This window comes from Archocentrus centrarchus, chromosome 20 (assembly GCF_007364275.1).
Source record: "Archocentrus centrarchus isolate MPI-CPG fArcCen1 chromosome 20, fArcCen1, whole genome shotgun sequence".
NCBI lineage: Eukaryota > Metazoa > Chordata > Actinopteri > Cichliformes > Cichlidae > Archocentrus > Archocentrus centrarchus.
This window is the reverse complement of record NC_044365.1, coordinates 8,459,687-8,476,032: the sequence shown is the minus strand read 5'-3', so window position 1 is coordinate 8,476,032 and position 16,346 is coordinate 8,459,687. Positions and strand designations below refer to the sequence as shown.

At 39.8% G+C, this 16,346-nt stretch overlaps 1 protein-coding gene across 1 annotated transcript in view; it reads left to right on the top strand.

Moving 5' to 3' along the window:
- cubn (cubilin (intrinsic factor-cobalamin receptor)) overlaps window positions 1-14,904 on the top strand; it is an 83,575-nt gene extending 68,671 nt beyond the window's left edge. The window contains exons 55-67 of the mRNA XM_030756630.1: window positions 853-1,009; window positions 1,928-2,077; window positions 2,174-2,359; window positions 4,990-5,119; window positions 5,529-5,746; window positions 6,545-6,744; window positions 7,708-7,870; window positions 9,343-9,551; window positions 10,324-10,468; window positions 10,709-10,890; window positions 11,419-11,584; window positions 11,918-12,153; window positions 14,744-14,904. Coding sequence (XP_030612490.1) covers window positions 853-1,009; window positions 1,928-2,077; window positions 2,174-2,359; window positions 4,990-5,119; window positions 5,529-5,746; window positions 6,545-6,744; window positions 7,708-7,870; window positions 9,343-9,551; window positions 10,324-10,468; window positions 10,709-10,890; window positions 11,419-11,584; window positions 11,918-12,153; window positions 14,744-14,851 — 2,250 coding nt within the window. The 3' untranslated portion in view covers window positions 14,852-14,904. The remainder of the gene's footprint in view (window positions 1-852; window positions 1,010-1,927; window positions 2,078-2,173; window positions 2,360-4,989; window positions 5,120-5,528; window positions 5,747-6,544; window positions 6,745-7,707; window positions 7,871-9,342; window positions 9,552-10,323; window positions 10,469-10,708; window positions 10,891-11,418; window positions 11,585-11,917; window positions 12,154-14,743) is intronic.
- Window positions 14,905-16,346: the final 1,442 nt, after the last annotated feature.

Genomic DNA, 16,346 nt, shown 5'->3' with positions numbered 1-16,346 from the left:
GTGAAGAGGAAGATGCGATACGCCAGACCCAACATTTCAGAAGAGCTGAAGGCCACAATCAGAGCAACCTGGGCTCTCAGGTTGCTCTGAGGTCTGTAGTGATTGACTCTGCAGAAAGTTGGCGACCTCTGCGCAGTATGCCCCTCAGCATCCACTGACCCCAATCTGCCATTTTATGTGGCCCACCACTTTGTGGCTCAGTTGCTGTCATTCCCAATCACTTCCCCTTTGTTATAATACCACTAACACCTGACTGTGGAATTTTAGTAATGAGGAAATTTTGCCACTGGACTTGTTTCACAGGTGGCGTATCACAGTACCATGCTGGAATTCACTGAGCTCCTAAGATCCCCATTGTTTCACAAATGTCTGTAGAAAGGTCTGCATGCCTAGGCATGCAGACCTTTCTTGATTTTATGATTTTATTGCTTGATTTTATGCACCTGTGGCCATGGAAGTTATTTGAACACCTGAATTCAGTGATTTGGCAATAGTCTATGTACAAGTCAGTAGAATGTATGTGGTCATTTCTCATACCATAGCCTCACACCACATCTAAAATAGGCTATCTGCAATTATATGTAGGCCCAAGAACATTTTGTAAACTGACTATGCTAAGACATGCTACATCAAATCAATAATATGAGTTGTTTAGTCTTTTTCTTTTTAGCTGCTTTTCTGCCTTAATCAAATGTAATTGATTTTTCTCTATAATTACTACACTGATCATATAAGATAATTGTCATTTTGTTTTCCTAACACCAATTTTTTTAAATGAATTTGGTTGCAAAATGCCATCATTTATTAACAGGATGTGATTCAAACATTAAATCACTGTGCATGTTTCTACAGGTGTGGTCAGGCCAGACTCAAATTAATGAGGCTCTGCTAGCTACAGGCTGTGGCTCTGTGGCCCCAGGGTCTATAGTTGCTCCATACAATGTCATCACAAGCCGATTCCAGTCCACTGGAGCCCCTGGCAGAGGTTTCTCAGCGTTCTTCTCCACCAGTAAGAACCAGGCAGCCAAAACAATTATATGTTAAAGTTACAGTGTAATTAGGACTGCCTTGCCATATTGGCTGTAATATTACAGACTCAGTAGAATGTTCTGAGTAAGTTTAGAATTGATCTTTTCTAATATGAAGGGATAGAAATATTGCAGTTAACTTTTCATTTTCTGAATGGAAACTTCCATAGAAGACCCTTAATTTAATACTTGCCTCTTTAATGGCCATTGCAGGGACTCAGAATGTTCTGTAGAGCAAGTTTTCCTTAAGTACTTTACTGAATTTGGTTGTATTCATTCTGCCTGCAATTCTTACAGGTCTCCCTTCCCCTGACAAGCATTAGATAGATGCTATCACCATGTTTACTGTTGGTATAGTAGTTGCCATTCTCTGGTGTCGACCATATAGAGTTCTGCCCAAATTGTTTTTGAATCATCACATCAAAGAAGCTTTATTCTTATACTCTCAAATTCCTGCAGTTTAGTGAACTTTAAACAGTTCTTGTCTTTTACTGAGTTTCTTGTGTCTTTTTACATCATCATGATCTTTGGAGTCCTGCTTAAATGGTTGTCCATTCCGCAAGTTCTCCCTTTACAGTTCCAAACTTCCCCCATTTAATCATTTTTGAGGCCTCTGTGCCCCAGGGAACACTCAGAGTTTTAGAAATGGTTTCATACTTTAGCCTATCAGGTCGATTTATTTATATTTTTGTAAATGCAAATTTTTTTTTGTTTATGGTGAAAGTGAACATATTTGGAAAAAAGTCATTTACAATGCAATAAGTATGAAAAACAAAAACATCTAAATAATTTCTGAAGTGAATTTTTATAACTTATTGGTAAGTACATCTTTTTGGCAGTGACATGGTCATTCCTATCAAAATGCTTGGAAAGTTTGATGTTCATTCTCTGTTTATTAGGGTGTGGTGCAAACTTCACAGCTGACAGCGGACGTGTAGTTTCGCCAAATTATCCAGCTGACTACCCAGACAGATCCAACTGCAACTATACCATAGATGCTGGAGAAAAGACTGGGGTCATCCTCACCTTTCAGACGTTCCAAGTTGAAGGCAAGTGTTACAATTAGTAATACAAACAATGAATCACATGCAGAATATCTTATAACCAACAGTTTGTTGAGTATTTGCCCTGTCTCTTTTGTCTAGCGCATTCCACCTGTATTTTCGATGGTCTGAAGATCTATAACCTGGTTGCAAGTGGCAGTCCTATTGCTACTTTGTGTGGTACTAACGTCCCAGGGACCTTCTCTACCTTTGGCCCCATGTTGCTTCACTTCTACTCTGACTCTGTGATCACAGACAGTGGCTTCATGGCAGAATACAGAGCTATTCGTAAGTAATTAAGAAGTCAAATTGTTGTACTATCCTAATAAGCAAAATGAAGCATCAGCATTTGTTTTAATTCTAGAACATTAATATCAGGTGTTTTTCACCCACATGAAAGTGAGAGTGATAGTGTTACAAAACTCACATTAATGTTCTCCGCTCCCCTCTTCTGTCACTTCAAATAAGACCCTGAGATACTCCATTTTGGGCAGCAACTCATCCCTGACCCAGAGTGGGTCTATGTGGAGTGAGGATAATGTCCTCAGACTTGGAGATGCTAATTCTCATTCCCACTGCTTCACACTTGGCTGCGAACTGCTCCAATGTGAGCTGGAGACCACAACCTGATGAAGCCAATAGGAACACATCATCCACAAGAAGCAGAAATAAGATTCTGAGGTCTCCAAGGTGGAAGCCTCCTGCTATTTGGGTGCACCTCAAAATTCTGCCCATAAACTTTATGAACAGAATCAATGACAAACAGAAGTCGTGGCAAAGTCCAGCACCCACTGTAAACAAGTCCGAGGTATTTCCGACAATGTGGACCAAGGTCTCGCTGCAGTTGTACTGAATGGCTCATAACAATGGACCAGACACCCCATACTCCCAATCCAACCCCCACAGGATACCCCAGGAGACAATGTCAATTGCCTTCTCCAAGTCCATAAAACACATGTAGACTGGATGGGCCAAACTACCACACACACTCAAATATCCTTGAGAAAGGGCTGGTCCAGCATTCTGCAACCAGGAAAAAAAGAAGCATTGTTCATCGTGAATCCGAGATGCGACTAACTCTCCTTACCTGTAGTTGGAGCACACCCTCCAGTCCCCCTTCTTAAAGATGGGGACCACCATGCCAATCCAGAGCCACTGCCCCCAATCTCCATGCAAAATTTCCAGAGGCATGTCAACCAAGACGGCCCTACAATAAACAGGGCTTTCAGGAAGTCAGGCCTGCTGGTACCTATCATCTGCCTCCAAAATCCCACAGGTTAACCAAGCCAGGTAAGACTCCTTCTTCAGCTTGATGGCTCCCTTCACCTCCAGGGTCCACCAACTGTTTCTGGGATTACCACCACAACAGGCACCAGCCACCTTGCAGCTGCAGCTCCATGCAGTAGCCTCAACAATAGAAATGTGGGACATGGTTCATTTGGATTCAGTGTCCTCAGCCTCCCTTGGAATGTTGTTGAAGTTCCGCCAGAGGTGGGGTTTGAAGAAGTTGAGGATCGGGCCTCTGCCAAATGTCCCCAGCACACCTTCACTATATGATTAGGTGCACCAGGCCTATCCAGTATCCTCCCCCTGCCAGCTGTTGAGGTGGCTGTGGCTCAGGAAGTAGAGCAGATCATCTACTAAATGGAAGGTTGGTGGGTCAATTCCCAACCCCCGAGTTGCTCCTGATGTATTCATCAGAGTATGACTGTGTATGTGAAAGGGGGAATGCAAACGTGTTGTATAAAGTGCTTTGAGTGCTGAAGTAGAGTAGAAAAGTACTATATAAAAACTAGTCCGCTTACCATTTACCATTTGAACCAGCTCAGGTGGTGATCAGATGACATCTGAGTTCCTCTTTTCACCTGAGTGTCCAGAACATACAGCCACAGATCTGATGATACGATTCCAAAAACGATCATCAGCCTGTGACCTAGATTGCCCTGGTGTATCCTTATGTTCAAACACTGTGTTTGATATGGACAAACTGTGATTTGTACAGAAGTCCAATGACAGAACACCACATGGGTTTAGATCAGGCAGGTCATTCCTCCCAGTCACGCCACCACCACCCCAAGGCTGGGTACCCTGAACTGTTGTTTGGCATATAAGTGCAATTGACTATCAGGATTGCAGGCAAGCAAATCTCTTGTTCACTGGGAAAAAAAAAAAACCCAATGTACAGGCAGTTAGCCAAGGGGATACAAGGATACCCACCCCAACCCACCTCTCACAAAGGGCAACTCCAGGATGGAGTCCAGCCCCTGTCCAGGAACTGGTTCCAGAGCATAAGTCATGTATTGAGATGAGCCTGACTAGATCTAGCTGGTATCTTTCAACTTTATGCACTAGCTCATGCTCTTTCCCCACCAGAGAGGTGACATTCCATGTCCCATTTACAAGCCTTGATAGCCAAGGATTGGTCTGCCAGGGCCTCCGGCCTTCTCCTCTGCTTGACACACACATTGCACCCGACCCCTACATCATCTCCTATGGGTAGTGGGCCTACAGTAGGGTGGGCTTATGTCTCCACTTCAAGCTGCTCCCAGTGGGCATTAGCCCATGGGGCCTGGCACTCTCTCTTATGAATCCTCCCCAGGCCTGGCTCCAGTGTGGGGCCCGGAAAACCCTATCCTGGGCAGGGTAAACCATTTCCTTGATTTTCCTCTCAAAGGGGTTGTGTGAATCTCTCTTGGTCTGGCCCCTCACCATATTAAATGTTTTTATTTTTCTATTTTCATTATGTTTGGCATTGCTAGCTATATTTATTAGAAATTATGTGGCATGACTGGTAGAGGGTAAGTGATGGCTGCAAAACACAGTGTCCATATGTCTGAAGTGTGTGTGTGTGTGTGTGTGTGTGTGTGTGTGTGTGTGTGTGTGTGTGTGTGTGTGTGTGTGTGTGCGCACATCTACAGCATGTGGTGGTTTCTTCAACAGTACTGCAGGTACAGTGAGCAGTCCGACACTCTCCATGACCAACTATCACCACAACATCAACTGTACCTACCACATCAGGGTCCAAACAAACAGAGTGATGGATCTGAAGTAAGACTACACTAACTTCACTGACTGCTTTAACTGGACTACATTAAATAACTGAAAATGTTCAAGCCACAGATTATTTTATTGTTTTATAAACAGAACCAAATCTTGAAAACTTGAATGCAGTGTTATTTTTCATCTACCTTTGACTTTTGGCACCAGTGCATTGTCTTAAACCTAGAACAAATGAAAACCTCTTTTTCCACTTGTTTCTGTGGGACCTCCTTCACACAACAATAAGAACAAACCATTATTTAAAAAAAGAAAAAAACAGAACTTCCTGAAAAAATAAAAGCCTTCCCTAGTGTTCGCATAGGACTTGGGCTGGTTTCAAGTGACAACAGAACAAACTGGTGTTATACTCTGGGCTTTAAGAAATGTTTCTTTTTCAACTAATTTTCTCTCTCCACAGGTTTAACACCTTCCATCTCGAGGCATCTTCTTCCTGTCAGTTTGACTATGTGGCAGTTCATGATGGACAGGACACCTTGGCACCCTTGCTGGGGAAATTCTGTGGTACAGTGCTCCCACCCAGTCTACGTTCCTCCACCAATCAGCTGTTCATTGTCTTCAAGACAGATGCCACAGTGAATGGGATTGGCTGGAGAGCTACTTACAGTGAAACACTTGGTAGGTGGCAATGAGGGTATATATATATATATATATATATATATATATATATATATATATATATATATATACATATATATATATATATATATATATATATATATATATATATATATATATATATATATATATATATATATATATATATATATACATATATATATATATATTGGGTATATAATATTGGTTTTTTTTTGGCTACTAGTAGGGGAGGAATTAACTACAGACATTTCAGTAGTTTTATGTATTAACCTTTTGTATTATATATTTGTATTTGTATTATAAATTCAGTTAAATTAGTAAAACTTACATTTTTCTTATAAATCTACACTTAATAATCCATAATGGAAAACTGCTATGTACGACAGTGGATCTCCTGTGACATTCATATCCACCTTTCTCTAGAGCTTGCTCACAATGGTGTGTGGATAGAACCGCCCATTTGCAAAGTAAAGTCAAAGAAAAATGGCCAAAATACACTGTGAGCGTTTTGTTGAATTACACTGTGTTATGTGTTTTGCGTGAGGTTATTTGGGCATTATGGGCATGTGTGCGCTCTTTGTATGGATTGGTCTAAGGCCCAGTTCCCTTTTGCAGTTCCCTGGTGATAACAAAAAATAATGTTTGTCATAATTTGATTCTGGCGGCCAGGAATTTCCAGCAACTGCAAAAATTTGCAGTACTGTCTAATTATGCATTACTAGTTTTTGCCTTCCAGATACTAGAGTTTGAAGTTGTTGCCTAATAACTTGTAACCAAGAATACAGAAGTGGTTGTTTGTGCATGAATTGCCTGCAGGTCCAGCACAGGGATGTGGTGGGTACCTGTCCATGCCCATGGGCATGTTTGGTTCACCAGATCCAAATCTAGATGGCGTCTATGAGCCAAGAATGGACTGCCTATGGACCATTGAGATGCCAGTCAACAGTGCAGTCAATCTGACCTTTAATTCCTTTGAGCTTGAGACCTCCTCTACCTGCCGCTATGACTACGTCAAAGTAAGTATACTAAGGGCAGATATTTCTTTCACTTTAACATAATTCAACACAGTAACAACACAGATGTTTTAAATACAGTACCAGTCAAAAGTTTGGACACTATTGACTGGTACTGTACATTCAACTCAGTTTTCTAAAAAAAGGCCACATTACATTTCATGGGTAACTTTGTGAATACATCTTTGAATGCACCATAATACTGATAATTATAGAAAAGGTTTTACCAACAGTGACTTATGCGTTATTCATTCTAGACTATTACAAACTATATTGTTCACACATTCTTGCAGTGTGGCACTGTAATAAAAGAGTTGTGGTGCCTGCAATCTACCTGTTTCTCACGGGTGCATGATCAAAGGAACAATAAGAGAAAGGATGCCCCCAGCTGTTGAGCAGTTCAAAGCCTATAGTAAGAATGGGTAAACATTTCACAGCTATAGAAATTGGTCTTTTGAGTTCACAAACCCTTAAAAGTGTTATTAAAAGGTGGAGAGGCAACACAGTTTGAATCATGTGTCAACTTTTTGTTGCTGGCATCAAATTAACATCAAACATTTTTCAAGACAAGATTTATATGGTGTCTTTGTGCTGTTTTCGATCAGTTTAAATGGTTCGCAAATTATTGCATTCTCTTTTCTGTTACATTTTACACAGCAAACCAACTCTTTTGGAAACAGGGCTGTGATTATGTCTATTAGAGCAATTACTGGCAATTACTTGCAGTGATATCAAACATTAGCAAACTGTAGGCAGCAGACACCACCTAATGTTTTCATCTGTGTGCTGCAACAGTGAAATGAAAAATGATTGAGTTCATGCCATATTGATGCACTTGTGCAATTCATAATACCAAAAGTAGTAATCAGCATCACTCTTTCTTTTAATAGTAATATAGCATACACTGACCCTACTACTATGACTAAATGAACTTGCTACTTGGATTTTTTTTTTAATCTTTATCAGGTTTATGATGGTGACAACATGAACTTCCCTTTGGTTGGGACATTTTGTGGAAACTCCATCCCTGCTTTCTTTATATCAAGTGGAAACTTTTTGACTGTTCACTTTGTCACTGATGGCTCAGTACAGAGGCGAGGCTTCAATGCTACCTACAGAGCACTGCCATGTAAGAAACATTATCATCACCTTTTCTGCACCACACTCAAGGTTGCATTTGCACTCAAAGAGTCATCAGACAGTATTTTACACACAAAATCTATCTGTCATATTTTTTATTTGGCATAATGTGCGGAGACTCTAAACAACTGCACACGTCTGAAGAAGCTTGATTTGAGTCATTTAAATGATCTTCTGGTATTTCTCTGATGTGCCATTAACGAAGCATTATTTATATTTATAAGTATATTTTTGTCCATCACATTCTCCAGTGAATGAGACTCTCAAATCCATACATACACGTAGCCATAAATGGCTTCCAGCTTACAAAAATATGTTTTGTTAATTTTTTTTTATTATTATTTCAGTCAGTTAAGTCAGTTATTTTTTAATCTATTTTTTTGTTAAGGCTTAAAATGTATTTGTTGATCTAAGTGAAACATTAGTTTGTCAAGTATGCCGGGCCAACCTCAGCTTCTCAGTAGCATTATTTTGGCTGCTTACTTTAATCAGAGGGTTAAAGTAAGTAGTCACCTAAATCAAGACACAGAGGTAAGTCCTGGCTACTGCAGCAGGGAAGCAAAATGACTGTGGAAAAATAAAAGGGCTCACACCAGAAATGAAAGCATTTATGAAAACAAAAGAAAAAACATCACATGTTCAATATCATTTGGAAAGTTGAATTCAACTCTGAAAATGCTACCATGCCACATAATATGTTGATTCCTTTCATTGAGTTTTTCATAATGACAAATGTTCCTAAGGTCTTGGAACCACTGTAAGTGATTTGCAGTGACAATGGTAAACTCTATGCAATCATGACAATTTTGGGATGGACTGTGAACAGGCCAGTGATATGAGACTGTGGATGTGCATGTGAGCAGCCAGAATTCATTCTCCCGTTATTACAGATTATGAAAATTCCAGTTGAGTAAGTCACCTGCTGCGCAGTTCTTACCTTTAAAAATTATTTCTCATCTTCACTCAACCATTATAGAGTATTCCACTTCTTAGTCTTCAAAATCTTTCATGTTGTGTTTTGTGTCATTTTCATTTCTATCATGAAATGCAGTTAAAGCAACTTTTGCTGCAGTTGGATGAATCAGACCTGATACAGTATATCCATATATACAGCTGCTTCTGTCTTAAATCCATCCATCCATCCATCCATCCATCCATCCATCCATTCATCCATTCATCCAATCATCTTCAATAAACTCTAGTTACCCAGTGTCACGAGAGTTTATTATCTACTCTGTTTCACAAATTATACTGTATGTTTTAAAGAGGGACTGTTCCAAGCCTTCTCTATACTTTTTCCTCCCTTCATTCTAGTACATTGATCTTGATTCAAAGGAATCAAGTCTAGCAATTTTCCTTTGAAATAAATGTTGATTATACCAAAGAGTGAATAATCTGTTCTTTACTTTTAATGTTTTGTTTTGTTTTTAAAAACTTCTAATTGTGTCTGCCTTCCCTCAGTAATTTGTGGAGGGACACTGAACGCCACGACTGCTGTCCAGACCCTGACTTCACCTTTCTTCCCCAATGAATATCCTCCTTATACCTCCTGTCGATGGATCCTGGATGCTGCAGCCCAAGAAACCATCAAAGTGTCCATCCAGACCTTTGTCCTCCAGTCTGGCCAGAGCTGTTCTACAAACTACCTGGAGATGAAAGACTGGCCTATGGTGAGTACAGACTGAGACAAGATCAACATGTGCTCCATTATGTACTCTTGGGTGGTCATTTGCTTTCCTAAATAACTATCATTGTTATCAATTTGTAGAAGCTTAAGGTGAAGTTACGCCAATTGCTTTTTTCTTATTTTATTTGAAATTTTTATATGTTATGTGCACTAAATGTAATCTAGGTACAAATCATGTGGAAATTAAGAATTGTGTCTTTCATGGTCAATGTGCAAAAAAACTTGTCGTTCTAAAAAGATGCTTTATTCAGTCTTATTTGGATTTATAACATTGTTTATTGATTGATAATTTTCAGTGCAAGCACACATTAAGATACATTTTCACAGCTCAAAATTTATAATAGTAATATTATGTCTGTAACCATAATAATCCCACAGTAATACATAACTCTCTTCCTTTTTAGCCTTTGGTGTATTTGGGAAAATGTGTGAGCTTTTTTTGACATATAATAATTTAATTATAATATTTGAGGTCTTGCGTAAATATACAGTATATTCTGTTCATAAAAATCAGTAATAAGATCATACCTGAGAATTTACTAATTGATTTCCTTGTAATGTAATTGATCTGCTATTCATATTCAGATAAACTGGATGGTTGGACCAAGATCAATCTTGGTCTTGGACAGTTTTCTCGTTGGCCTAAGCGAACCAGATTCTTGTTCAGTGTGAAAGAACCCTCTGTCACAGTAGCAATATCTATGAGTATTAGACTGATGTGACACTCAGTCTAATAAGATTTGTGTGTTTTTCAGGGGGACTACGGGCAGTCTCACAAGTTCTGTGCATCAGATGGTCATCCACCAGACTTCTACAGTTATGGCAGAACAATGCACATACAGTTCAAATCTGACACCTTCACGACAGGAAATGGACTCAGTTTCAATTTTCAAATTGCCAGTAGGTATTTTGTTGAAAATGTTGTGGCAAAATGCCAAATGGACAAACAGACGCAAAATATCCTTCTTAAAATAAAAATGATCGTGCCTATTTTATGAGTGACAAAAATACAGTTTTCATAGGCCCCTTTTACTGAATTACTCCCTGTGAAAATTGCCCAATATTTTTGGTAAGCATTATAAAGGCTGATTGCACCTAGCTCCTGGTAAGTGCTCTGATTATAGTTTTGGTGTTTTTCAGACTGTAGCCGAACTTATGAACAGGAATTTGGCTACCTGAAGAGTCCAGGCTGGCCTGATGTGTATCCCCACAGTATGGATTGCGTCATCATCCTGAAGGCACCACAGAATAGCTACATCTCCTTCTTTTTCAACAATTTTGATGTGGAGAGCCACCCCAACTGTGATTTTGACTATCTTGAGGTAAAGAGACCCTCTGTGTGTGTGCATATGTTAGATAAAGTCTTGTATGCTTGGAATAAATTACTGTATGAAAGTCGCTTGTAGTGTAAAGGACTTTGAATGGTCTGTAAGAAAAGAGAAGCTCTGTCTAAATGTCAATCCATTTATCAACACAAATTACATGTTTTACTAGATAGTATAACAGTGTCCAGTCCTAAAGGAATATGTTTTATTTTTGACAGTAAAATCTGGCCTTACTGTTCATCATAAGTCGTTACAGAGGGTTGTCATCAGGGCTCTGGTCATGCTAGTCAAGATATTCTAAGCACTGCGAACAATAGCCTTTTTTTTTTTTTTGGCGTGCAGGCTTTCCTTCGTTGGAAGTAAGGGGTTCAATCCAGGGAATAGCAGGGCCTAAATTTTTGGCATGGATATCTCTGTTTTGCTTTTGTCCAAATACTGTATACCATATATTATACAAGTTGTGTATTCAGTTCTGTTCTGTGTGTAATGTGTTTTATCCTTGTTTCTGTGATCTTCATCTCTCAGATCCGTAACGGCAGTACAGCAGACTCACCACTGATTGGCCGGTTCTGTGGAAGCACTCTGCCAAGCCCTGTCTTCCCTCAATCCAACCTACTCTACTTACGCTTCAAAAGTGACTTTTCCTTAGCTCGTGATGGCTTTGAGGCCACATGGACATCCTCCCCTCATGGTCAGAGAAAAAAATTATGCTGTTGTGTATTTTGTTAGAACAGGATGTCTTACTATTGCTTTAATTCTTACATATATTTGAAAATCCTTCATTAAATTTTTAAGTCAACATGTATTTAGAATGTTAAAGCCTATTCTATTTAGGAATTATAAGAAAAGGACATTCTTAGTAGTAGTAGTAGTAGTAGTAGTAGTAGTATTAACATGTTATAATTATTTTCAAGGTTCTCCGTGATATTTGTTGTTTGTCATAAATGCTGTTTTTTTTGTTTGTTTTTTTAACCTTAGGCTCTAATTAACATTATTCAATTTTTTTTTTATTTTTTTGGATTAGGTTGTGGTGGCACTCTGTTTGGAGACCACGGCTCATTCTCAAGTCCCAACTACCCTGGAACCTATCCCAATAATACCCATTGTGAATGGGCCATTGTGGCACCAAGAGGTCGTGTTGTAACCGTTGTCTTTGCCCAGATCAGTATTGATGATCCTGGAGATTGTCAGAACAACTTCTTGAAGTTGTATGATGGCCCAGATACGTCTTCACAGCTGGTTGGACCTTATTGTGGTTTGGTATGTAACCGCTTAGTAGTCTTAACATTTCCTACAGTTTAAGTTAATAACCTTTATCCAGTTTTTATACCTTTTACTACACTATAGTATGCCTTATATAAACTTTATACTACACTACACAGATAAAATTGTACCAGAAATGAGATTTATGGGACACTACTAGGAATAACAAGATGGGAACAAAGTATGACACAACAAAGAACACTTGCAAATTGAGGCTATAAATACACTAGAACTAAAATGAAAAATGGAGCAGAAAATTCCAAAAAAGCACAAGGTTGGCCCGGCTACAGGGCAAGGCAGAGAAGCAGTTCTGGGAGCAGCCCTGGAGTCAGAGCAGAGCATAGACAGGTAAGGGGGTTGACCCGAAAGAGACGTTAAGCTGAAAACCTCTTTAAGTAGCTGGCAAAGGAGGAGATGAGACACCTCTATGGGATTGTTGGACACTGGCAGTGAAGGCAAAGGCCTAGCAGGTGGCGGCAAAGACCCTCTAGAGGTTTGAGAGGAGGGTGGTGAAAAGAAGGCAGAGCAGAAAGAGGCAGGCTTGGAACCCACAGGCTTCGCCTGATGTGGCAGCTGGGAATGCTCGGGCTCAAACTCTAGCCGCTGGAACAGAGCAGGACCCTCTATGCTCGGGCTTTGGCTGCTGGGGCTGCTGGGGCTGCTGGGGCTGGGGCTGTGGTTGCCCCAGCTGAGGCTGATGATACACAGACTTCACTAGCTGGGTTGGCACAGGTGCCTCTGACTTCTCTGGCTGCAATGACTCAAGATACTCAGGGTTCTCATGATGCTCATCACCAATTTAAGATGGCATAGCAGCAGAACACAGACTTCCAACTATATGCCAGTTTTTAAATTGTGTTGCTAGGCCAAGTAAAAGCAGATTTATGATAAATAATTTACCCTATGCTTTTTCTGAATATTGTCTTTACATTTGATGGACATTTCGTGCAGGAAGAAAGAGTAAAATGGAATATTTGCTAGCCGAAAGTGCTTGCAAGCAAAAAAAAAAAAAAACACACACACACACACACACACAAAAATTGTCATCCCATTTCCTATTAGTGGAAAAATGCACCACATCAATCAAGCAAAAAATAATATGCAATGTGAGGGATTTGGTTGTTGAGCAACAGGTTGTGGGAGTGACAGTGGTGAACGAGAAAGAGCCTTATAGATAGCGAGTTTTGAATTTTGAGAGGGTCCATCATACGGTTGCGTCATTCTGTTATAAAATGAAGGAAGAAAGGACCCAAATGGAGACTGCAGAGGTGGACTTGACGTTGACAGAGACAGGCCTTTATTGTGGCTAATTATGTTCAAAACAAAAGCTCAACAAAATTGTATTCAGTTCAGTTTTATTTATATAATGCCAAATCACATCATTATCAACACCCGGAGGCACAAAAAAAAAATAAATAAAAATCACAAAACGCACTGGAGAAAATAACAGGTGGACCCAAGACCTGACACATGACAGTATCAAAACAATAGAGACACATTTTTTCAAAATGCTGCAACTCTGTGACTTTCAAAACCTAAAACATGCTACTCCAAAGTTGGTCCACCCCAAGGATCAGCTCCCAAGTGCCAAGAGGATTGCTGTGAATTGTGCATTGTGGAAAATAAACAGCCACTGGCTGAGTGGATGGTACAACACAGAAGAGCTACCTTGTTAGGCCAGGACAATCGATTTACAACCACAGGCCAGTGGGCATTCTTTCAGAGATAAGGATGAGGACATTATAGACAGGGAGGAATGCTGGCTTTAGCAGGGACTCAAGGAGCAATTTATCTGAAAAGGAAACAGGCATTGCCAAACCAAGAAGGGGGCCTAAGAGTACATCCTTCATCATCTTAAAATGCTGCAATTGCAGCCATTCCCCAACTCTCTGTGAATAGTACACATAGCCATTGGTCAGTGGTCATGACAATTTGTGTCAACTGTCCTGTTCCATATACGGTTGGGGAAACCTGCAGTCAGCTCAGACTGAAGTCACTTGGATGAATGATGAAATGTTCCTCCTGCTGGAAATGTGTCTAGATGTACAGATTCAATTTTCTGGAATTTCCTTACCTGGATTATTGAGCAAGCATCAAGATATCTGTACAAAAGTCAGCACCAACATCTGGAGGCACTCCCAAAAGAATATCAAATGTTTAAAAAAATTACCATTGAAAGTGTTTACTTTTTCTTGAGTGTGCAGTATAAGGTAATAACTCATTTACTTACTTACCTATTCATTTTTGCAGTAGGTTATGGTGTCATACCAAAAGAATATAATTTGACATGTACATTTCATGCTTTTGTTATCAAAATATGAAATTCCGTATTTACAGCCATGATAGAAAAGGCTTGATTTGGCATGCTGTGTGTATTTCCATATATATGCAGTATTTTCTTTGAGTTCTTTGTTAATAAAATTAAGCACAGACATGCATCACACTGTCAGTCTCACAGATGATGATTGAGATTGGTGATGTGCTACGTTTTCCTATTTCTCTTTTACTATTTAGAGTTAGACATTGTTGATGGTTGATCGTTTCAATATACAAGTATAAATTTCTCCTCCCTGTCTTTTTTGTGCAGGAAACCAACATTGCTCCATTCACGGCCACCTCTCACCAAGTCTATGTTGTTTTCCAAGCCCAGGGCTCCACCCTGCCTTCAGGATTCAGACTCACCTGGACCAGCTGATATGATGCCATTTTCACTCTCTTTCTCGCGCTCTCTCTCTAGCTATCTGTCTCTGTCCCTCACACACACATACATTAATAAAGCTATTCTATGTTATAATATTGTGTTGTAATAAATGTATGATTCAAGAAGTGCAACAATGTATCCAGTGGGTTTTTTTTATGTCAGGTGCTGTTTGTTAATCAGAGTGCTGCTACAACAACCCCACTCACCTGCTGATGATACAGATGTCACAAACTACACATGGTGACAGTTATCATATATGACATACACTTTCATTGCTATGCAGATGATACTCAGCTTTATCTATCCATGAAGCCAGTATACACCAATTAGTTAAACCGCAGGAATGTCTTAAAGACATAAAGGTCTGGATAGACTTTGATTTCCTTCTTCTAAATTCAGTTAAAACTGGGGTTAAACTCTTAGAAACATGTCTGACCAGATACTCTGGATGGCATTACCTTGGCATCCAGTAACACTGTGAGAAATATTGGAGTTATTTTTGACCAGAATATGTCCTTCAATGCACATATTAAACACATATATAGGACTGCTAAAAAAAAATAAGCATTCTGTCTCAGAGTGATGCTGAAAAATAGTTCATGCATTTATTACTTCTAGGCTGGACTCTTGTAATTCATTATTATCAGGCTGTCCTGAAAGCTCCCTGAAAAGCCTTCAGCTCATCCAAAATGCTGCAGCTAGAGTACTGACAGGGACTAGAAAGAGAGAGCAGATTTCTCCCAAATTGGCTTCTCTTCATTGGCTCCCTGTTAAATCTAGAATAGAATCTTAAATAATCAGGCCCCATTTTATCTTGAAGACCTCACATCACCCCAACTGAGCACTTCACTCTCAGACTGCAGTTTTACAGAGGGTATTTAAAAGTAGATTGAGAGGCTGAGTCTTCAGCATTTAGGTCCCTCTTCAGTGGAACCAGCTCCCAGTTTGGATTCGGGACACAGACACCCTCTCTTCTCTTAAGATTTGGCTCAATACATAACTTTTTGATCAAGCTTATAGTTAGGGCTGGATCAGGTGACTCCAAATCCTCCCTTAGTTATGCTGCAATAGACCTAGGCTGCTGGAGGCTTCCCATGATGCACTGAGTATTTCTTTTCACTCACCTCTTTTCACTCTGTTTATACACCACTCTGCTACTCATTAGTTATTAATCGCTGGCTCTCTTCTACAGCATGTCCTTTGTCCTGTATCCCTCCCCTCACCCACAGCCAGTCACAGCAGATGACTGCCCCTCCCCGAGCCTGGTTCTGCCTGAGGTTTCTCCCTGTTAAAAGGGAGTTTTTCCTTCCCACTGTCACAAAATACAGGTTCATGTGATTGTTGGGTTTTCTTTGTATTATTGGGGGGCCTTTACCTAGAATAATGCAGATTAATTAAGTAATTGTCTTTACCAACCTTAAAATATGTCAAGAAGGCAGCTAAGGCCTCCTGCATTTCATTAATCCTTGATTATTTATTTTAGATAGAT